Source organism: Pollicipes pollicipes, unplaced genomic scaffold (assembly GCF_011947565.3).
Source record: "Pollicipes pollicipes isolate AB1234 unplaced genomic scaffold, Ppol_2.1 Scaffold_4740;HRSCAF=5597_pilon_pilon_pilon, whole genome shotgun sequence".
Lineage (NCBI taxonomy): Eukaryota > Metazoa > Arthropoda > Thecostraca > Pollicipedomorpha > Pollicipedidae > Pollicipes > Pollicipes pollicipes.
This window is the reverse complement of record NW_023596545.1, coordinates 17,860,873-17,884,175: the sequence shown is the minus strand read 5'-3', so window position 1 is coordinate 17,884,175 and position 23,303 is coordinate 17,860,873. Positions and strand designations below refer to the sequence as shown.

The 23,303-nt window shown below is 55.6% G+C and overlaps 1 protein-coding gene across 1 annotated transcript in view; it reads left to right on the top strand.

The window, feature by feature from the left end:
- Positions 1–23,303, top strand: part of LOC119098010 (homeobox protein abdominal-A homolog) — a 46,761-nt gene that overhangs the window by 13,927 nt on the left and 9,531 nt on the right. The window contains exons 3-4 of the mRNA XM_037220942.1: positions 3,513–3,618; positions 22,995–23,136. Coding sequence (XP_037076837.1) covers positions 3,513–3,618; positions 22,995–23,136 — 248 coding nt within the window. The remainder of the gene's footprint in view (positions 1–3,512; positions 3,619–22,994; positions 23,137–23,303) is intronic.

The following is a 23,303-nucleotide window of genomic DNA, read 5'->3' as shown; positions in this document are numbered from 1 at the left end:
GTAACACAAAGGGATCGCATCACTCAAAATACAGCCGTGATGGTGAACAATTAGTCAAACAAATTCAGATGCCGTCATGCGTTCGTAATCAAGCGTTCTTTCTAGGACTGGGCGTGGTGAGATTAAGTCGTGAGGTTCTCCACGCCGAAACAAAGTTTGAGTTCCTGAGTTCGCAGTAAGCTGATGTGGAACGAGCTCATCATAAGCTGCTGTAATGTGACCTGGGTCTGGCAGGGCGCGCGTTGGGCATGACAAAATTGGCTCTGAACCTGTAGGAGGCACCTATCGGATTTCCACATCACACCGCAAAAGGTGTAATCTGGGAGTGCTGCGACGCCGTTCAAAGAGTCCAGCTACCTCCTAACGGACATTTAGAAGAGTCGCGTCGGAGTAGGGGCACCATGAAGTCCTCACACCAGTTCTTTTTCCCCGCCTTACAAGATCTGTGCTCGAATCGGATCTCCGCCTCGATGGGTCTCCCACACAGAGGCTCGTGATTTGCTAGATGCAATCTGCACCCAACCAGTTCAGCCGTCCAGTTGAACATCTCCGACGACCACACAGGCCGCGTTGATCAGGTGCCTCCGCCGGCTCTCCGGCTCCCCTCCCCTCTCCCGACCCCACTCCCTAACCGGACACCCGCTCGGCGGCGGCAGCGCTCCGGTACCGCCCCCCCCCCTCCCCGGCACGCCGACCGCGGCGGCGGCGGCGGGAGGGGGGGGGGGGGCGACCTTGTACAGCATGGCGGCTGACGGACCGCTCAATTACAGCGTCGTGCCGCGCGCTACACGAGCGCGCAGCGGGCCCGGGCCGGGCCCGGGCCGGGCCGGCGCGCCAGCCCGGCCGGCCGAGGCGAGGTCGCGCCGCTCACAGCTGACGCACCTGGCCGGCTGCTGGAGCGGCGCCGGCAAGGCTGGAGAGCGCGGCGCCGGAGGCCGCGCCGACTGAGGAGCGCGCCGCGGACGCCGATCCGCGTCTGGCCGTGTCAGCTGGAGACGCTCGGACGCCGGCTGGAGAGGCTCGCACGCCGGCTGGAGAGGCTCGGAGGACAGCTGGAGACGCTCAGACGCCGGCTGGAGAGGTTCGCACGCCGGCTGGAGAGGCTCGCACGCCGGCTGGAGAGGCTCGGAGGACAGCTGGAGACGCTCAGACGCCGGCTGGAGACGCTCAGACGCCGGCTGGAGAGGCTCGGACGCCGGCTGGAGAGGCTCGGACGCCGGCTGGAGAGGCGCGCAGCGGCCCGTGCGGACTGAACCTCGCCTGAAAACAGATAATGAGCTTGATTATCATCCAAGGGCTGGAGGAGCGGTTTGATGCTCTGTACAACGAGCTTGATGCTGATCAATTCTCCAGTTTGGTGCATGTGTGCTTGTCGACTGATCATAACATGTAATCAAGTTGGGAGCACCAACAAGTCATGGCTAAAGTAACTTTGTCCACAGCCGACAACGCTTGCTTCTGCATGACGGTGGGTTCTTTCAGCTCAGTGGACGGGCGTTTGAGGCTAGCTTGTCTTCTCATGACCCAGCTGACGTCAGCACCCGGTTTGGCTCCGCTCATACCAGGGTCAACTGGTGAGGGGGCGGCGTCCAGGTCAGCTCAGAGGCCTCCGACAACAACCGAGAATGCTGTGAAGATCCCAAGAGTAAATCCAGGATCCAATAAGGTGCCATGTTAACAAGAGTCATGGATCGGACCCTGCAAGTTTTTTTGGACCCAGGCACATGTCTGGTCACGAGGCAAAACAAGCCACGTGTGCCATGCAATAAAACAAGTCAGTCGTTAGTGCTCACTAGAGCAGAGGCAGCGGCGCACCAAGACGCCGCCAAAACGCAACCACGGCCCGAGTACGTGAAGCGAAGTAGGAGAGGAGCAATCGCGCCCAATATGACGGCCCGAAATTCGGTCACAGTTTGGCAACGGCTGATGTAGCGCCTACCGGCCTAAGACTCCATCTTCTCCGGACTGCCATCTGGCAACTCCGACAGGCCGGTCGGCATCTGACTGAACCTTCTGGCCGGCGCAAAGCCACAGCCTCCGGACCGACGCAAGGGCACAGCCTCCAGCCCGCTCAAAGCCGCAGCCTCCGAACCGACGCGAGGGCGCAGCCTCCAGCCCGCTCAAAGCCGCAGCCTTCGGAGCGGCCCACTCGACCGTCTCTCGCGGAGCTTTCCCCGAAGACGTCATCGGGCCGCCTCGACCCGGCTGATGATGTCATTAAGGCCGCGCCGCCGGCTCGCGTGACCCGCGCCAGTCACATCCCTCTGGCTGGGCTTCAAATTACCAAATGATAGGTTGAAATTTTGGCCGGCAATCACGATGATGAATGCCACTGCTGTAATGGCGGCCGGGGCGGCGGCGTCCGACGTGGCCGGCTGTAATTGGTTAGCTCCGCATGGCCGAAACTCATTAACGGCGGATTTCTGTGCACAGGGGTGGCTAATCACACACCGGGCACATCGGCTGCGCCGTTAGGAGGCGGTAATGAAGTGATATTCGATGTTTTGTCCTACAAGTTTGGGTTTCGGGTGGTGTGCAGGTACGCAGTGGCATGGCATTGGTGCAGTCGTGTGAACGATGTAATCGCATGTCAACACAGAACAGACTGGCCATGGATTGCAGGATTCCCGAAAACGTATGGTGATTTTCCTGTTTTGTTTTGGTTAAGACTAAATGGATCACCAGAGCAGAACCACCGCATGAAATTTTGCCTGGAAACTGGCAATGAATAGTTGACTTCTTTTCCGATGGGATATATCCGGGGTTTTGTAGCCAGTCCTTGAATTGAACTAGACTGCAGATACGAAGTTTCCCAAAATAAGTGTGGGGAGGGGCTTAACATGGAAAATGGCTAAAGATGCCCTAAGTTAGCCCAGAAAATGCTTGGCTTACTGTATTCTCAAAGTTGGTAAGGGCTGAAGTGTCCCCCTCCAAATGAATAAGAAAATAAACTGCTGCTGATTGGACCAGAAAAACTTCAGACGACGACTGCACGTCAAACTGATGGCAGCTGATGGTGCGCTGCTGGTCACTGCACGTCAAGCTGATGGCAGCCGATGGTGCGCTGCCGGCCACTGCACGTCGAAATGATGGCAGACGATGGTGCGCTGCTGGTTACTGCACGTCGAACTGATGGTAGCCGATGGTGCGCTGCCGGTCACAGCAGGTCAAACTGGTGGGAGCCGATGGTGCGCTGCCGGTCACTGCACGTCGAAATGATGGCAGCCGATGGTGCGCTGCTGGCTACTGCACGTCGAACTGATGGTAGCCGATGGTGCGCTGCTGGCTACTGCACGTCGACCTGATGGTAGCCGATGGTGCGCTGCTGGCTACTGCACGTCGACCTGATGGTAGCCGATGGTGCGCTGCTAGCTACTGCACGTCGACCTGATGGCCGGCCGACACCCACCTGTGTGTCGGCTGGGGAACGCCGATGTTAAGGCTACGGTCTAGCCACAGATGGCCTGTGGTTTGGGCCGCGAAACAGTCACACATGGCGGCCCGCCCGCCAGCCGAGCACGGCCAGCAGGCCAGTCGATGGGCGGCGAAACAGTCACACATGGCGGCCCGCCCGCCAGCCGAGCACGGCCAGCAGGCCAGTCGGTGCACCGCCAACAGGTCAGGAGTTTTCAACCCCAGACCAACGGCGGGTCACTCCGAGCCTCGGGTGGTCCTCGAGCGGTCTCTGTTCGGCTCACCCCGGATGTGACCTAAGTGATGCTCCGTGACAGCGATCACCTCAAGCCCATTGGATCTGGTACCTTCTAAGAAGCTTGTGCAATTCTTGAATCAATAATGGATCTTAAGTAGTCTGTATCTGCAAGCCTGTATCTTAAGTGGTGCTTAGGAATAGAAACCACGCATGATTAGGGTCAGCACGCTAGATAAGTGATCTAGAGAGCTAACAGCCCACACGAGTTGATGCTGGGCTAGGTTCCTAGAAATTGTATTCAACACGAACATAAAATCCCGCGCCTCATTTGCCGCCTAAACAACTTCAGTATCTTAGCTCCCACCCTGATATGGATGGGAATGGTGAATGGGGGTCGGTGCGAGCCTCCTCGTAAGTTTTTTAGAATACCTTTGCTGCATTTTATGCAATCGCGCCCGAAAGTTCAGTAACCTATCGGGCATCCATTGTGCGTGTTCGACACTAAAAACATGCTCCTAGCTTTCCTAGTTGCGGAGCAGCGGCGGTTTTTGAGGCACATCACACGGGGATCTACGGCCGCCGCGGGCGACGGGCGACAGCCGAGGATGCCGCGGAACGCGCGCGGCGGGGCGACATATCACATTCACAGGGCCATAAATAATACATGTGTGCTCAAAACACACTAAAAGTACACCAATGCACTCGGAATTGAACAATGAATACGACTAGGTTGGTATTTGTGTTTGTTTGCTTGTGTTTGTGTGTTTATGGCCCTATAAGGCATGGTCTCGTATGTATGGCGTAAAGCTGAAAAGTATGATATTTTGGAAAAGCTGGCCTTTAGCCTGGAATAATGGGATCAATTACTAATCTTAAAGCATAGAACTACTAGCAATGGCGAGATCTCGCTAAGACCAATCCACTGGTGTTTTCTCCATTAATTCTATCTCCATGAATTTAGAGACGCCGGGAGGGAGTTCGCACCGCCGTCCCCATCCACCCGCGTCATGAAAAACGGAGAATCGGGGTGAGGGTTAACACATCTCATGCTGATGGTACACACAAGCTATTATCTCAATGCTGTTGTGTAGGCATGTTTTATGCCCAATCGCATGAACAGGTGTTGGAAATGCGGACGTTGTTCATATATGCCGTAACGAAATCCTTTGATGGAATATGTCAGCATCATGCTACTTTCAACGATGTTTGTGTTGCCGCAATTACGCTTACCGATGTCACATCTGCCATTTACAAATGTAAGAAACTTCTAAGCCTGACCACGTATACAGGTTATTGACCAGTTCATGCTTAAGTATGGTTCATAAGAATTGACTTCGGTTTTGGGTCAAATGTTCGCTACTCTGTCGGAGTTGATCATGTAAATAACGCTGACGGATTAATCCTCTCCACGTACATGTTCTGAATTTGACGTCTTTATCTGCTCACGCCGAATGGAAAACAGTTTCTCGCTGCGGCATGATAATGCTAGACGTTTGGCTGTGTGCTATCAACCAAGACCTGAAGCCCCTAACATCCGTATAGTGCTGTTTACAAGTCAAAGACCTACTTGTTTACATACGGTCCATAAATAAACGGAAACATTATTGTGCATAAAGCCTCTGTTGGCTGGGAATCCGAAGCGGTAAATCGTGCTCATCTACAGGCTTGCCGTGTTTGTTGAACAAGCACCTGTCCCTGTAACACGATTAGATTGTGTTCAAAGCTCGGCGTTTGCTCTCACTCGAGGTGTAGTTTTATGGGATGCTCCCGGGACACTTTATAGCCGCAGTGGCTGGAAACAGGTCGTAACGGGTTTACGCCGAGTCGTTAAAGCATAAACGTCGAACGAGTGACAACAGACCCGAGAGACCGCTGCAGACTGGTGACGGCGCGTGTCCGCGCGGCCGGAGAGCGGACCGGACCGGGACCACGGCACGTGCTGGCGGTCATCACACGGATCATCCAGTCATGCTTGGCGCCACGAGAACGCGGCCAGATGATCTCATCGTCCCGGTGGTGGCCGGTGCACCTCAGACAAGTTTCGCCCCAGGCACTGGTTGCATGTTATCCAAACCACGGAGAGAGGTCTGCCAGCACCCCCAGACTATGGCTCCAATCTGCCCAGGGACCGGTCCTTGCCCCAGGCCGCCACCGGGCGCCATCATGGGAGTGGTGCAGGCCGTCGCGGGTTGCCACCAGGGGAGTGGTGCAGGCCGTCGCGGGTTGCCACCAGGGGAGTGGTGCAGGCCGGCTGCCAGCCGGCGCTCGGGCACCCTGCTGACCAGCCAGAGGGGGGGGAGGAAGGGGGCAGCCGGCGCTCGGACACCCTGCCGACAGGACAGGGGGGGGGGGGGGAGGCCGGCACGGGCAGGCCGACTTTGCCGACAGAGCCTCTCGGCTGCAGTGTGGTCGTCTGCAGCTTATCATGACTGTGTAGACGCGGCGACACATGCGCATAGTCGTAACGCGTGTGAGCACCAGTGAAAGCGGCTCTTCTTGGGGACATGGAGGTGCAGCAACCTCGTCATCATGTTAAATAGAGTCATGCAAATGGAAACGATATTATGCTTTTGAGGACCGACGTAAGCGTTCTAAGTCATGTTTCTCATTGGCAATGCCGATAGTAATTAGCACATTCATTTCTCTAATAATGGTCTTTAAAAAGGGCTTGGACAAATAGATGACTAAGTTGTTGCCAAGTATGCGAATGCTACCTTTTACCCTGGCCGAATAGGTCATCCTTAGTCCTAGTAATAATGATTCATGCGGTTATGGAAGACATCTGGCAAGTCAGTGCCACTTTCCCACATTCATCCAATGCAATTTGATTTAGTGATATGTACTGCGCATGCATTCAATCTACTGGTAATTCTTTTGAAACGTCCGATCTGGTTGCTTCAAAAAATGAGATAAGGCGCAATTCGTATTGAATACTCCACCACATGTGGAAGTGGTCTGGATTGTGGGTTGACGGTGTTATACGTCCACATAATCGAGGACAGCCGTGGTGTCAAGAACATTCCGCAGATATGTGACAAGCTTGTGGGAAACGTAAGTTGCACCTTATTTTCCATGGAATACCAGTGAGCCATGTTAGTCTTTTCAGACATGGTGCAACTCTGCCTCTCTCCTCCTCCTTCACTCCTGCCGTCCCTGCTTATTCACATCAGGCACAGCCTGGGTGCAGGGAGGATCGACTGCTGCCTTTGCGGTGGACATTCCTATGGATGCTCTTCCTGGTTATGAATAACTGCTCATTACATCGTACCGAAAATTATGGCTTAAACTATTCATGCGTGATGCTATCATGTGCGCCATGCCCTAGATAGTCCAAAAAACATCGACCACACGCAAGGCTAAGCGGACAGGATGTTGGGCTGCCAAACGCAGGGTGTCACAATCCCATTGATATGAATCCATATGGGATCCTGGACCTGCGCTTGTGATCCATGCGCATGTCTGGCCACACGGGCGGTGTTTGACCGCACGCGAGAGTACTTAGGGCGTTGTCGTCCTCCAGCACAAGGCCGCTGCCATTTGTCGGCCCGCATTTAGCAAAGAGCCGTCGAGTTTTCATCATCGCAAAGAGACACAATCAATAAAGATGCCCGAAGATCCGTATCATTTCTACAAACCCTGGGCATCCGTAGACGATATGCAGGCGTGATCAGGGGGCTGGGGCAACTGAAGCCAACACTGCTACAGGCGTGATCAGGGGGCCAGGGCAACCAAAGCCAACACTGCCACAGGCGTGATCAGGGGGCTAGGGCAACTGAAGCCAACACTGCCACAGGCGTGATCAGGGGGCTAGGGCAACCAGAGCCAACACTGCCAAAGGCGTGATCAGGGGGCTAAGGCAACTGAAGCCAACACTGCCACAGGACGTGATCAGGGGGCTAGGGCAACTGAAGCCAACACTGCTACAGGTGTGATCAGGGGGCTAGGGCAGCTGAAGCCAACACTGCTACAGGCGTGATCAGGGGGCTAGGGCAACTGAAGCCAGCAATGCCACCATGCCTGGTTTTACGGAGCTCAACTCGTCATTTGGCACCGCGTATTGAGCTAGGCCGGTTTTCATGACAATGCCACGCAGGCGGTTTTTAACTGCACCCAAGAGCGATGTTCTGAACGAAATATGGGTACCAGCCAAGGCTGGGGCTGACACATGATAATTCGCTCTGGCGTTGCTGCTACAGTGTACTGTCGACGCCCCAGTTACTGCTCGTAACGACGAAGGGAACACGGGGCCGGGCTCAGTGTTCTTTTCAAGCGCGAACACGGGTAGTGCGACTCCCAGCCGGGGCCGACAATGACCCAGACTGGACTGCCAATGCGTCGGCTGCATCGTGTACCCTGAAAAATGGCATAAGTGAGCTCCCGATAAAACTACTACGCTAAAACAGTGAGACATACAGCGATCCTGTAATTGAGCGGAGATTTCTAAAGCGTCTGGGAGTTATCGACTTTTCAAGAAGTTGCGACGAAATGAGGTGACATCTGGGACAGATAAAATCTTGTACAACAAATCGCAATATGCGGCATAGTTAAGCCTCTGAACGTAAGCAACAAACACAAAGAAGTGAAGAAAATGACGAGCGTACCTTGGGGAAAAAATTAATGAAATACTTTTTCTACGAATGCTCAAAATTCCTCAAAATATTGAGCAAACAGAGTCAGCGTTAAGTCAAAGGAGATAAATCTCACAACCTCCAAAAACGGGATTATGCTGATCGCCTACGGCTCATATCGTACAGGTCCGCTAAAAAGCAGGCGCCGGCCCGAGGGCTACCGTCTACCGAGGAACAGTGCACGCCCAGAAGCCTGCATATGGATGAAGCCTGCAGTGAAGGTCAGCAGTGGATACCAGAAATGAGGAGATTGGGGATAACAAATAAATAGCCGAAAATGGCAGCGAAAGAAAAAAGTGCTTGTTTGTGTCTGGGCGGGCGGGCGGTGGCGGCCGGGGGGACTGGAAAGCCGGGGACAATCTTATCGTGCCAGCAGCGGAAAATATTGTATAGTAGCTGCAAGATCAAAACAAGCAAGCAAGTAAAAGCCTTCACAGGTAAGACTTAGGAAAGCAGAGAGTATTTGTAGAGAAGCAACAATGTTTGTTTGTTAGCGGATGATTGAAGATGGGCTAGTTGAGACATCATCCTTAATTTGGACCCGTTGGTTAACTTATCATAAATTTGACCGGTCGACTTGGTAAGCAGAAACAATGACTTTCCATGGAGTGCGTCATTATACTTTTTGTCTGATAAGAAAATATATTTCCAAATTTGATGACGTCATTTTCACACAAAAACTGTTTTTCCTTCACTGAATCACAAGATCATCCCCCCAATCCGATGCCATTGCTGACGGATCACGGCAAATCTTGTTCGTCCATCAGTGCAGTGCTTTTTCAGTTTTTGTTGGTGCATGATGTTAAGACAACTTGGTTGATCAGTCGGCATGTTAGTTAGCCTGGTAGGAGTTGGAGCTCTGGTCCTGCAAAGCAGTATCTAGGTATTTTACCATTTGGCAAAAATATGTCAGTACTGTTTGCATTATATCTTTTACCAGTTTAATATGTGGATGGCTGTACTCTAGTAATTATCCAAACTATGCTACAGAGAAGTGACTGTTGGGTAGGTGTTCGGAACATACTGTCAACAATGGTCGCCGACCATCAATAGACAGTGAGACAGACGGCTGTGTACGCAGATCGTAAAGTGTCGAAGCAGGTTTGAGGGTGGACAGAAGATAGAAGAAAAAGCTCACGTAAGACTGCTTGACTTTGCCAACATAATCTGCGCGGCTCGCCTGTCAATTCTGTACTGTAAACTCTGCGGCTGTTACTTAGATCCTCTCTATTATTGCTTACTTAGGTAGGTAGGCTTAGGTGGAGTAATAAGCAGTCTTATTGGTTATTTCTCACGAACGCTTGGGCCACGGGAGTTGCCGGTCAGCTGAACATTGCCTCCCGGGACGCTTCGCATAACTGATGCTGGCATCCAGATTCACTGACTAATATTGACCAGCGCCGCTCAGTTTCATTCAGTTGCCCGGGATCCTAACCTCAGAGCAGGGACTTCTGGTATGACTCACGCAATGCGCCGACCAATGAGACCCTCGTAACTCAGTGACGTAGATGGCAGCCAGACGGGCAATCGGGTTTTATGACGGCCCTCAGTTGAAAATGGCCGCATTTCTGGAAACGTTGGCTCCGGTTTGTTTTCACATCTTTCCGTCAGTCATTAAACTGGAGCAAGGCCGTATCTAGGCAGAGAAAGGGGGTGTAGCCAGAGGTAGTGTGGAGAGGAGGGGGGACGTGGCTCTACCATGGGTTAAATGCTAGGGCTCGCTGCTTTTATAAGGCCTGATATCCATGCAGCGTTGAAATGTCATCGTATTATGTCGCAATATTCCACCATCACATAATGTAACACAATGGTGGTGATGTCAAATATCGCAAAAGTAATAGGTGGGGTTGGGGGGGAGGGGGGGGGGAGGTGGAGTGGGAGGAGGCGCGCCACGGCCGGAGCCAGGGCTCCCGCGTGGCTGATGAGGATGAGGATACGGTGAAGAAGAATTGGAGGAGACTGAGGGTGTCTACCCTGCGGTCTATATTGCCTTGTGACCCCATCGGCGTCATCGTGAAGTTTCCGGCCCTGGCAACACCGCCGCTGTTGCCTGGGGCTGCGCATTGCGGCAAACTCAACAGAGAGTATAATTATCAGCTTCATAGTCACTGCCGCCTTCCTCTCGAGGGCCCTCCGCCCTCCCCTTCCCCTGCCCCGACCCCACACAACAAGTCATGGGGTTGCCGACACCCATATACTAAAACGGTGGATGTGGGATTTATGCGCCAGTAGCCACCGACCCTGTTTTCAAGAGCTCTAGGCAACCCCCCCCCCCCCCCCCGCCACCGCTTTGTGACGCGGGTAGCCGCAGCCAGCACTGTCAACCATTTCTTTGTTTCTATGTAATGCCAATGTAATGTTATTCCGTGGTAGCCGTGGGACGCGCCGCCCGTGCCAGCCGTCGGCGGCGTCTGACGGCAGTACGCCGGGCAGACGCCGTTCGGCGAAGCTCGTCGGCGGCGCCGTCACGGAGCCGGCGGCGGCGGTGGCGGCGGCCAACGCAGCGACGTCACGCGAGGCGGCGCCGCGCGGCCGGCGACGACGCCATAGCCGCCGCCGGCCGCCGCGAAAGGCAAACAGCGGGCCCTAACGCGGCGCAGTCACGCGGCGGCCGGGAGTTCGTGGAAGCGGGGCGGCGCGGCGGCTGCGCGCGCCGATGGCCGCTCCTCTCTGATGAACGACGTCCCGCTCCGGCCGTGTTCCCTCTGAGATATGGTGCTGTCAATGCGGCCTCATTAGCCCGCGTAATTATTTTAACTGTGCTTAGATTCAATTACGGGTGCAATTATTGCTAATAATGCACTCGTTTGCGTGCGATTATCGCTGGTGGAAAAATTGGGTACAAGGCATGAGGTTCGTGCAATTTTAGCGTAAGTCGTCTGGCCGTGCCATGTATACAATGGGCCGGATGTAAGGTGGGCCGCCATTATAGTCTTCAGGGCACAAACGTGTGGATCGCTCAGAACGAGTGGAGGAAGCTGAAAGCGGGCTTTTGCTCGGTTTGAGTTTAGTAGAGTCAACTGGCACTCCGATCCACAATGCGCAGGGTTCACTGCAACTCTAACATTTACAAGTTTGGGTCGGCTCCACACCTGGTACCTGCTACTAAAAATGAATGGAGTCGCTTTTTACACCGGCCCGAGAACACAGCCCAATTTTGGAACCGTTTCCAGGTGAATTGACTCTCCCTGTTTTCTTTTAGGTATTATTCCGATAGACAGCTTCTGACATTGTTTAACATGTAAGTACGTAGCCGGACACCAGGAAGGAATGTGCGCAGATCGATCGACTCATGGTCAGCACAGGCCGGCCGACTCATGGTCAGCACAGGCCGATCGACTCATGGTCAGCGCAGGCCGATCGACTCATGGTCAGCACAGACCGATCCACTCATGGTCAGCCCCGATCAAACGACTCATGGTCAGCGCAGACCGATCGACTCATGGCCAGCACAGACCGATCCACTCATGGTCAGCGCAGACCGATCGACTCATGGTCAGCGCAGACCGATCGACTCATGGTCAGCGCAGACCGATCGACTCATGGTCAGCACAGACCGATCGACTCATGGTCAGCACAGACCGGTCGAGTCACGGTCAGCACAGACCGGCCGACTCATGGTCAGCACGAACCGGCTGGCTCATGGTCAGCACAGGCCGATCGACTCATGGTCAGCGCAGACCGATCGAATCCAGCGCAGACCGATCGACTCATGGTCAGCGCAGACCGAACGACTCATGGCCAGCACAGACCGATCGACTCATGGTCAGCGCAGACTGACCGACCCATGGTCAGCGCAGACCGATCAAATCCAGCGCAGACCGATCGACTCATGGTCAGCGCAGACCGAACGACTCATGGTCAGCACAGACCGACCGACTCATGGTCAGCGCAGACCGACCGACTCATGGTCAGCGTGTATGCGAGTGCCAGGACTGTTTCAGAACCGAGCGCCAGCCCCGTTCGTAGCACCTGCACAATGCAAGCGGACCACATACAACACAAACATTCATAGGCGCTGTACCTAACGTATATGTGGGCTATCGATGTCGCCTGTCCTGGCGCCGAAAACAGCTGCGGCCCAGCTGCCTACAGTACAAATCCGTTGGTCGGTCGCTGAGCTTGTCAGTACATACTGCTGGGGGGCATGACGTGTTCACACTCATGCCGGCCAATAAGATGTAAAATCAGCATAACTGTCCTGGTCACCGGACAGTGGAACTATATTCAGTAGTGTAGTGTGAGTCAGCGAGGTTTTTCCTCGCGCTGGTGATTTGTTTCCGCTCGGAATCATAGGACGTTGGCGTGGGATATAACTCGACACTCTTCGTGCTCACTACGTGGCTTGAGCTGTGACTGTGACAACATTTTGCTGGACGTAGCCGGTGCCATGGGCATTCCCACATCCAGCCGCCAATCTGCTGGTGGCATTGGCCGCCTCTCTGTTGCTGATGAAGTTCTGGGCCGAAAGGCGAATATCATGCACATTGTAAGTTGAAGTTGAATTATTTAGGACAAACTAAATATTGTAATGTCAGGATGAGAAGTCGTGAATGTGCCCGGCTATGCTAACGCAGTGTGATAATACACACGTGTTTAATACGTCCATATAAGCTCAAATGCTCAACTGAGATCTAACGTCAAATCGGTATAAAACATTATGGATTGGTACGGATTTTGCTGGAAATATATTTGTTGTGACGGATTAAAATGGGAAAGCTTTAGAGCTTGTAATTAAAAAGGAAATGGCCAGGTCAATTCAGAACAAAATTAGTGGATTGGATGACAATAGATCCCGATAATTCGATCCCTGGGTTTTTAAATGACGTCCACTCTTCTCTGTGTAACACAGCGTTCCACCTTCCGCCCTGAGCTGTCCAATCATCAGACATGACATGGTCGTTCTTTAACGATGCACTCAGCTGGTGAGCCTACGTGGCGTCGTCTGCCTCTCACCCTGGCAGGCAGGGCTAGTACGGCAAGGAATCGAACCCCGTTGCTCTGATCTCCTAGGCAGCGCAGTTGCTAACACAAACGCGTTAACCGCTACACTATCGGCACCCTCTTCAGACATTGCAGACGTTCAGTTCAGATGGTGAGGTGCCTCACACGCTCTCCAGTTTAGGGAGACGAGTCGGCGCCTGATGCCGCAGCCTTCTGGCCCCTTCCGAACCGCAGCGGCAAGAGCGCCGATCGCGCTCGCCACCGAGGCAGCACAGACACCGAACGTGTCCGTCGGCCAGAAGCCGCCCGGCCCGTGCTGGAAAGAGTGCCAACGAGCGGGGGATCATCTCGGGCCGCGTAACAGGCCATGGGGTGGCAATAAACGGGCCAGACAGCGTCTATGTGACTGCCACGCGGGCCACGTCATAAAACTGGCCACCCTCGGCCTCACCGTAGTGGCATCACAACAGGCTGTGACCCGAATCAACGGTGCTAGGGTTATAGCGGCTCGATTGCCCGGGAATTTATCTGTCGTCGATCTCGGGCATCCGTTGAGACAATTGCTGTCGACGTCATTTAATCAGCGGCACAAAGAGTCGGGCTGAAATCCACAGGCCGATTTCAATGTTCGGCTTGAGTACACTGGCGTTCCTTTAGCAGTCTTTGACCATTACATACCTCTAAGATTAAAGAGAGAGGTAAAAGTGGTAAAAGTGCGATAGACCGGCTGCGATCTCGAATTGCTTCCGACGACGCTGCTTGCCTCGCACAAGGAATCTAAGCCAGATCTGTGCGGATGCCCGACCGGGGCTGCCAGCCAGGGCGGCCGTGCGACAGACTCAACCGCCCGGGGCCCCCAGCCAGGGCGGCCGTGCGACCCGACTCAGCCAGCCGGGGCTCCCAGCCAGGGCGGCCGTGCGACCGACTCAGCCAGCCGGGGCTCCCAGCCAGGGCGGCCGTGCGACCGACTCAGCCAGCCTGGACTCCCATCCAGGGCGGCCGTGCGACCGACTTAGCCAGCCGGGGCACCCAGCCAGGGCGGCCGTGCGACCGACTTAGCCAGCCGGGGCTCCCAGTTAGGGCGGCCGTGCGACCGACTCAGCCAGCCGGGGCTCCCAGCCAGGGCGGCCGTGCGACCGACTCAGCTGCCCGGGGCTCCCAGTCAGGGCGGCCGTGCGACCGACTCAGCCAGCCTGGACTCCCATCCAGGGCGGCCGTGCGACCGACTCAGCCGGCCGGGGCTCCCAGTCAGGGCGGCCGTGCGACCGACTCAACCAGCCGGGACTCCCAGTTAGGGCGGCCGTGCGACTGACTCAACTGGCCGGGGCTGCCAGCCAGGGCGGCCGTGTGACCGACTCAACTGACCGGGGCTGCCAGCCAGGGCGGCCGTGCGACCGACTCAACTGGCCGAGGCTGCCAGCCAGGGCGGCCGTGCGACCGACTCAACCGACCGGGGCTGCCAGCCAGGGCGGCCGTGTGACCGACTCAACCGGCCGGGACTCCCAGTCAGGGCGGCCGTGCGACCGACTCAACGGCACGGGCTGCGGCAAAGGACGGCCGATCAGGGTGGCTGATGAGACGAGACTTTGTGGGGATGCAAAATGAACTGGGGCTTACGAAGAGGCGGAGCACATTGCGTAAAGCTCAACCGAAGTTAAAAGTTACCATCTACCAAACCATAACCCTTACGCCAGCTGCAACGTTCAGCAAAAACGCAGGATATGCTGTCAGCTCACAGGAGTTTAGACTGAAAAGGAGCATGACACTCTTAACAGGGACTGTGTTAGTGAAAGCAATCATTAGCAGCCTGCGCGGATTCGCCGAGGCGAGTACTTCAGACGGTGGACCTTTCCTGCCATCTAGGAACAACAAATAGAACTATCTTTCGCTTACCGTCCGCCAGGGCTCACCTCAGCTCGGCGCTAGGATGTGGTGGGAATGTGTCAAAGGCACAGGCAACTTAAGTTTATTTCTTCATTGGTCATTTTGTTTCTGTTGCTTGCAGTCAGGTAGGGTGTGACCATTCATGTGTCATCGATATCAACGAAGAATTATGCAATGACAGCCATGTTGCTATAGGCCATAGTCATAGGCCATATCAACGCTTCTTTCGCAATTCTCGCCTCATCCTGCCTTTCCACCACGTCCCGTTTATTCAGGGTGAGCTGTATGCACCAGCCATGTCCCGAGCGAAGGCCGCATACTCCAAATAGAGGTGCCTGCACCTGTGCTGCCATCTGTGCGCCGATGTTCGGCCCGCACAGGGCGAGATATTGGCGCGGGACTCTCGGGTGCATTTAATCTTGCCCCACCATTATCCGCTCTCCTTCATTTCATAGTTCTGTAATGAGCACTTCTGGTCGAAAGCGCTTTAACAAGTCCTCGAATATATCAGAGTATTATGGCTGTGCCTGCATTTTTGATGTTGTACCGTTAGACAACTTCATTTGTCCCGAACAAACTCAGTAACATCTGGATTTGCAGCGGCTGGTTTCTCACCCCTCTTACATCTCCTGTCTTTGTAAATTTCCCATTTTTCAGTCGCCATTGCACGTTAATTTCGCATCTATCAATTTCGTTCCGCGTCAGTTATGTCAAGATTGATGAGTGAACATGACAGTTGTTGCTCAGCAATAAGATATCACATATTTCGGGAGTTTCGCTCCCTTTCCTGGGCAACTTCAAGCACTAATGGTAGTACTGCCACCGTACAAGCCCCTTGTCATCACACCTGATTCGAATGGTCGTACGGGAGGAATATACCGCTGACTGAAATCGCACCGCACTGATGCCGTTTACGTTCCTGTTGCACGCGCAGGCGGCCTGCTGCTTCGGCGACAAGCTGCCCGCATGCTACCTCTTAACGGCTTACGCCGCGCGTCGTGCCATGCCTGGCCGCCAGAGTGCTCGCGTTCTTCCGGTCCTGGCCAGGGTTGCCCTGTAGCGTAGAGTCTGCACCAGCGTCCGCGTCGAAAATATTGCGCCCGAAGGCGTCAACCTGAGTGACGTCATACGTCAAAGGCGAGCCGCGCTCTGTTGGGGACTGAGGTCGAGCACAACTGCAGAACGACGTTCTAGGATCGCTAGTGCTGTAAGGCATTGTACTTGAGAGTAGATCGATGGCCTTTAAGCTCTAAACGAACTGAGTAGTTTGTTGCTGAGGACATGTTAGCCCGAGGCTAGTGAAGGTTAGAAGTCTAGTTGGGGTGCGAATTTTCGGCGTTCACCACCATAAGTTGGGTAGAGAGGGAAGGAAGAGAAAGGAGGCGATGCCACTGCCCTACACCTGCCTCTGCCGGCGCTGGACTGGTGGTTTTGAAGACTTCCTGCCAGTGTGACGCCGGCGCTGATGATGGCGAATGCCGATGATGCATACCGCCAGCCAGACCTCCTCTGGCCTTCACTCATCCACTAGACCACAAGTCTTGAGCAGACAACAGGTCAGGTCATTTAGAACTTAAAGGACAACTATCCACTCACAACTGCAGAACACCCGGTTGGACTTTCACGAGTAGAATGAACATCGCAGCCAAACAGCATAAGTGATTGGTAATCGTATATTTGGTTTATTTCGGTTAGCTAGTAACTAAGAAACTCACCAAATTATTCACAAGTCATCTAACATGTCGCCTTGGTCCGTATTTGGGAACGGACGGGGGGGGGGGGGAGTAATCGGTCATGGTGCTTGAACTGAAGGTGGTTTCTTAGCGATCTGACACTGGCCTGTGATGTATATCGCATCGACCCAAAACAGGAAGCTGTATGCTTAAGCATTGATCAGCTTAGTCATTTGCGTTCTCATGACCTTTGTCCCCACTCAAGAATATGTTATCCCACTCCGCGCGAGGCCCCATTTCTGTGTGGAATGCACTGCAAAGGCTTGGGAGAGATCGTTCTTGCCAACAGAACTATTAGATCATTATGCATTCCTTTCATGCTGTTCTTCCCTCTCCATTGAGCCATTTTTACGCGCTGCTATGCGCTAGTTGGGCGCTTTGCGGCCCATCATTAGATGCAAGACGAGCCAGAGCCGTGATCTCGTCTGGCTGGCCAGCGAGCACTGCTTCATGTGTGTAGTGCGTGCTCCAACCGCGGAATGACGTGATGCCCCAGCCCATCAGAGCCCCAGAACCTCTTCATTCCGCGTCTGTTTGCAAAAGAGGGCCAACCCAAACAAGATAATCCACCCAGAACGCAGAGCGCCATAAATTGTCGCTGAGAATCATGCCTGGATGCGTCATGCATAAACACATAACTCCTCTCCCGTCATCCCACCACATGGCGGGGAAGGGGCAGGGGGACGGGGCCAAACACAGCCGACAGACGGAGGGGCGTAACTGTGGATCGCTCGTGCTCCTCTCGGTCGGGTTCCTTCGTTCGTGGAGGACATGTTACGAAGCACAGCAGTGCATTCCTTGACCATCAGCGAGACCGCATGCTGGTTATGATAACAATACAACAGTCTGCCGTGGGCTCAGAAACCAGACAGGAGGAAGGCGCTCTAAAGCTGTAATTGTTGGGGCTTATGAAATGTCTGACTTTTTCCATTCTATTTTCCGCCAGATTTGAATTATTCACAGGTCATGTCTCTCACAAGATCACGTTTCCAAAGCTGAGTTGAAAACTTGCCCCAGTCTTGTTTCGGGCCTGAGTTATGTTACTCTTCGCCAGGCGGAAGCCATTTCCGTTCGCGTCGTTGGCCACGGGGGCGGCCAGGACAAAGGTCATCATTCCTTGCGGCATCCCGTCGCAACTCACGTCCCGCCCCGCAGAGGGACATTCGCAACTCACGTCCCGCCCCGCAGAGGGGCATTCGCAACTCACGTCCCGCCCCGCAGAGGGACATTCGCAACTCACGTCCCGCCCCACAGAGGGGCATTCGCAACTCACGTCCCGCCCCACAGAGGGACATTCGCAACTCACGTCCCGCCCCACAGAGGGACATTCGCAACTCACGTCCCGCCCCACAGAGGGACATTCGCAACTCACGTCCCGCCCCACAGAGGGACATTCGCAACTCACGTCCCGCCCCGCAGAGAGACATTCGCAACTCACGTCCCGCCCCACAGAGGGACATTCGCAACTCACGTCCCGCCCCGCAGAGGGACATTCGCAACTCACGTCCCGCCCCGCAGAGGGACATTCGGCCGTTCCTCACTTCATTGAGGAAGGCCAGCGGACACCCAGCCGGCAGCGGGCCAGCTTGCTGAGCAGGCCTTCCGCCGTCCGCGGCCCTCGAGCGGCGGTCGAGATGGGGGCTCCGGGCGAGGAGGGTTTAGCACAGGCCTGCGGCTCGCGTTCACTGGCGAGCAGCGTCCCCCATGTACACATGGTAACCAGGCCTGCGGCTCGCGTTCACTGGCAAGCAGCGTCCCCCGTGTACACATGGTAACCAGGCCTGCGGCTCGCGTTCACTGGCGAGCAGCGTCCCCCGTGGTTCACTGGCGAGCAGCGTCCCCCGTGAACACACGGTAATCGTGCCGGAGCTGCCTGCGGCGCTGAAACAGATAACCGACCCAAACACTTGTGGCGACGGCAGCATTATCACTGAAATGATGGTCTGAACTTCCCGGTGATCCGACCTCGCGTCTCACAAATCGTGAACCAGTCGACCGTGTGTGAAATACTACCAAACGTATGGAAGGCAGCCACGTTTACCACTTCACAAATCAGGCTCTGTGTGGTTTTAGGGCGTGTGAAATACCTTGGTTATTCAAACAAGTATAGGCTATCACGCACTTCAAATTTAATTATAAAGCAATCTATTCTGCCCACTGTGGCTGAGGCGACTGAACGCGTCATTTACAATCAGCGTTGCAATGGCTGTCGTGCTGCGGCTGTATGGGGCGGAGCTTCCGCTGCCATCAGGGACCCACATTTTGACTGGCTGGCGGCTGTATGGAACGGAGCTTCCGCTGCTATCAGGGGCCCAAATCATGACTGGCTGCGCTGTGTGGAGCGGAGCTTCCGCTGCTATCAGGGGCCCACTTAGCGACTGCCGCGGAAGGGAGGCTCGGCCGTTGTTGAAGGGAGGAAACCGACTGGCGTAGGCCAGAGATTTCTGACATGGTGAAAAGGTTCGATATTTCTGTTGTATACTGCGTTGTACCAGCATTGTCACAAAAGCTATCAGTGGCAACCGTGCACGATCAGTTATGATCATGCTGGGAGCCGCGGCATCGTGCTCCGCCTTGAGCTAGAGCTGTACAACGAGGGCCGGTGGAGACCCTGCCATCCAACAAATCCATCAACGTAAAGTTTTACGCTTTGAGTTCAACTAGTGGCCATCCAGTTCAGGTTAAATGCGATGCTTCGGTACACAAAGTTAAGAATTACGATTTGAGGAGAACCATAGCACAGAGCAGGGCAAATTCGAGACAGATAATCACAAACACCTGTTCCGAATCGTGTGCGGTGCGGGCTGATCTTGGCAAAACCAGACTAAAAATGTCATTGATCTTTCTGCAGCGACCTGTGTGCTTATCCATCGTCCTTCTTTGCCAGTCCAGTGCCCAAAAATGGATGTAACTTTGCCAGCTCCGGGCCCAAGGGTGGATGGAACTTTGCCGACTCCGTGCCCAAAGGTGGCAGTTAGTACCGATGGACATCAATCGACTCGCATTTCGTGTGCGAAAAGCTCTGCAGGCTCTTACAGATGGCACTGCTACTAATCACATGACAATGCCTCGGGCCAGCTGTTTCCAAGCCATTTTGGCGCCGCCTTTTACGCCTTTCTGGGTCTCAACGGGGCCGGTTGAGACGGAGATACTCCATCGCTTAGCCCGGCGAGGGCCGACAATCCAGTGACGTACCGCCCACCAGCGGCGCTCGGGTCCCTGGAATACAGGGGATGTCCCTGTCAGCTGCCGTCCACCAGCGGCGCTCGAGCCCCTGGATACAGGGGATGTCCCTGTCAGCTGCCGTTCACCAGCGGCGCTCGGGTCCCTGGAATACAGGGGATGTCCCTGTCAGCTGCCGTCCACCAGCGGCGCTCGAGCCCCTGGATACAGGGGATGTCCCTGTCAGCTGCCGTTCACCAGCGGCGCTCGAGCCCCTGGATACAGGGGATGTCCCTGTCAGCTGCCGTCCACCAGCGGTGCTCCAGTCCCTGGAATACAGGGGATGTGTCTGTCAGCTAACGCTCACCAGCGGCACTCCAGTCCCCGGATTACAGGGGATGTCTCTGTCAGCTACCGTCCGCCAGCGGCACTCCAGTCCCCGGATTACAGGGGATGTCCCTGTCAGCTACCGTCCACCAGCGACACTCCAGTCTCCGGATTACAGGGGATGTCTCTGTCAGCTACCGTCCACCAGCGGCACTCCAGTCGTTGCATTCCAGCGGATGGCTCTGTCAGCGCTCCGTTTCACACGGTACCCACCGACGCGCTGAACATCGTCCCTCGCTTCCCATCCAGTGTTCCACAGATGAGGAAGGATCGACGCCCATATTTAACGAGCGGACACTCGAAGGGAGGAGTCGCCCGACAACTCAATATTCCGGCGGCGAGCTACGACCCCATTCGGTGGGGCCCGGCAGCCGAGCGGCCCAGAGCGGGCCGAGTAGCCCGTCAGCGCGGCAGACCCCTGGCTGATTGCGGGGGCGCTGCTGCTCCACGCTCCGCACGACCGAGCTCAAACTCCTGGCGTACAACTCCTGTTCTGCAGGTCCTTACACATACACGGCAACATCTGAGTCGTAATGCAAACCAGGGATGGAAAGAGCACATCTTGTTAACACAACCTGATAATTAGAGTGAATTCACGTCTTTGCAGTCTGCCACATGCCCAATGGCCGTGATGCTTCATTTCAGAAGGTCGTATGCTCAGCTGCACTGAGTGGGCAGCCCTGAGACCAACGCGTGCATCGCAGTAGTCTGTGCACATGAGTGCTACAGTATGTAAACCTGCACATCCTGCGCAATACGGTAGATGCATATTGCGCAGTCACGATCGCCGCAGGGCACTAAATGCCGTTGGCCACGTGACGGGGTGCCGTCAAACACACACCGCGGGCACCGCAACAGGGGCCGGAAGGCACTGGCTGTTTGTCACGGTGGCTGGGCGCCTGGTTAGAATAGGTGCGCACATGACGACACCTCCCCCCCTGCTGTCACTGGCGCCCCCCGGGCAGGCGGCTGATTCAGATACCGTGTGTTACCTGGCCAGTTTGTGCGCAGCTCGGCGCGTCTCGTCGTGCGCCACTGTGCGCAGCTCGTCACGTCTCGTCGTGCGCCACTGTGCGCAGCTCGTCACGTCTCGTCGTGCGCCACTGTGCGCAGCTCGTCACGTCTCGTCGTGCGCCCACGTGACGAGCTGCGTTCCTGGTCAACAAAAGCCGCACCACGTCTGCTTTCGGCGGTGAAGCTCCGCGTGGTGGCTTCGGACTCGAGACTCCAAACAGTGGCGCCTTTTGTCCCTCCGCCGCCCGGTGCTCCTGGTTTACGGTCCCAGAGGAGTTCGGATGTGCCGCTGTCTGCTCTATGACACGCGTCCTTTCCGACTGACGAATGATCAATATTTACCACAGCTTCCAGCTAGCTACTTGCCATTTGCTCTTGTTGAATAGACAACTCTGCCATCACAAGCTCGGCAGCAAATGCACAGCCCAGGGAACAAACCGAACTGCAGTCATCAACCCCAAATCGCAGCCTGCAATTAGCTGCAGCCGCAGCAGCGACCGGCTGATTTAGTAGCATGCTGAGCGGATGCACTCCCGACCGCCCCCGACACGGCTGCATTCACGGCCGACAGCGACGGAGCCTCCTGCGGGCGCCCGCCAGCCGTCAAGGCGTCGGGCACGGTGACAGGTGGCCTCTCCCCCCCCCCCGTGCCGCTGAGACAGATCTCGGCAAGGCTGATCATGAGATCCCCTGTCGCGGTCACCGGAGGGGGGGGGGGTAGGTCACTGGCCTCGCTGGCTGACTTGTCCGCTAGGCCTCCGGCCGGCGGCTGGCGGCCGCACTAGCAGCCAGAGGCTGTTCGCCGCTGACAACCGCGGGCGGCCAACCGACTCGGCGTAAAAAGTACGGTTAATGTTGTACTTGACCCGGGAAGTCGCTGGGCGGACGGCGTCAGGCGGCGGCCGGTGGTGAGCTGGCGCCGGGAAGTCACACCTCACGGGCGCTACGACCCGCGGGGTGGGCGCTGGCCGGCGGTCCGCCCCGGCCAAACGGGCTTGTGTGTACGGCCGCTGCTATCGAGGGGCAGGGGGTCACGTGACCCATTCGGAGGTTGTGTAACAGGAGTCCGATATGCAGCAGAACTGGCCATTCGGACAGAGGCGTTGTAGAGTTCTGAAATCAAACGGCATGCAAAGAGTGGACAGTTATCTGGATTTTGACCAGGGTAACAGAAGACCGTTATCAAATTTGCAGTTTATTGAGAAAAGATGATAATAAGTTGGAATTTTGATCACGTTTTATAAATTTCGCTTGACCATTGTTTTCTAATATCGGTAACCCAAGCAAACTAAATGCTTCTTAGACCCGTGTACTTTTGGAAGACGTTTAGAAAGATTCCCTGGTTAGATGTGCCCGGCTCACCAAAAACTGTGAACGATTGACTTGGCATAGGATGTTGGCCGGCACAAACCTTGACCACACGCCCGCGCCTGTGTTAAAACCCACGACGGCGGCTGTCGCCATTGCGGACAAAATGTGGTGTAGTCGTTCCGGCACTGCCGCCAGCGCAGCTCGACTGCTCGAGTGGTCCCAGGTGATCGGCGAGCGGCGGACTCGTATGCGTGTTAGTCGTTCCGGCACTGCCGCCAGCGCAGCTCGACCGCCCGAGTGGTCCCAGCTGGCCGGCGAGCGGCGGACTCGTATGCGGGTTAGTCGTTCCGGCACTGCCGCCAGCGCAGCTCGACTGCTCGAGTGGTCCCTGCTGGCCGGCGAGCGGCGGACTCGTATGCGGGTTAGTCGTTCCGGCACTGCCGCCAGCGCAGCTCGACTGCCCGAGTGGTCCCAGCTGGCCGGCGAGCGGCGGACTCGTATGCAGGTTTACCTGCAGGTTTACCATTGGCCCGCGACAGGCCGTGGCGAGCCGCTGGTGCCCTGCGCTCTCCACGCGGCGCGCGGGGC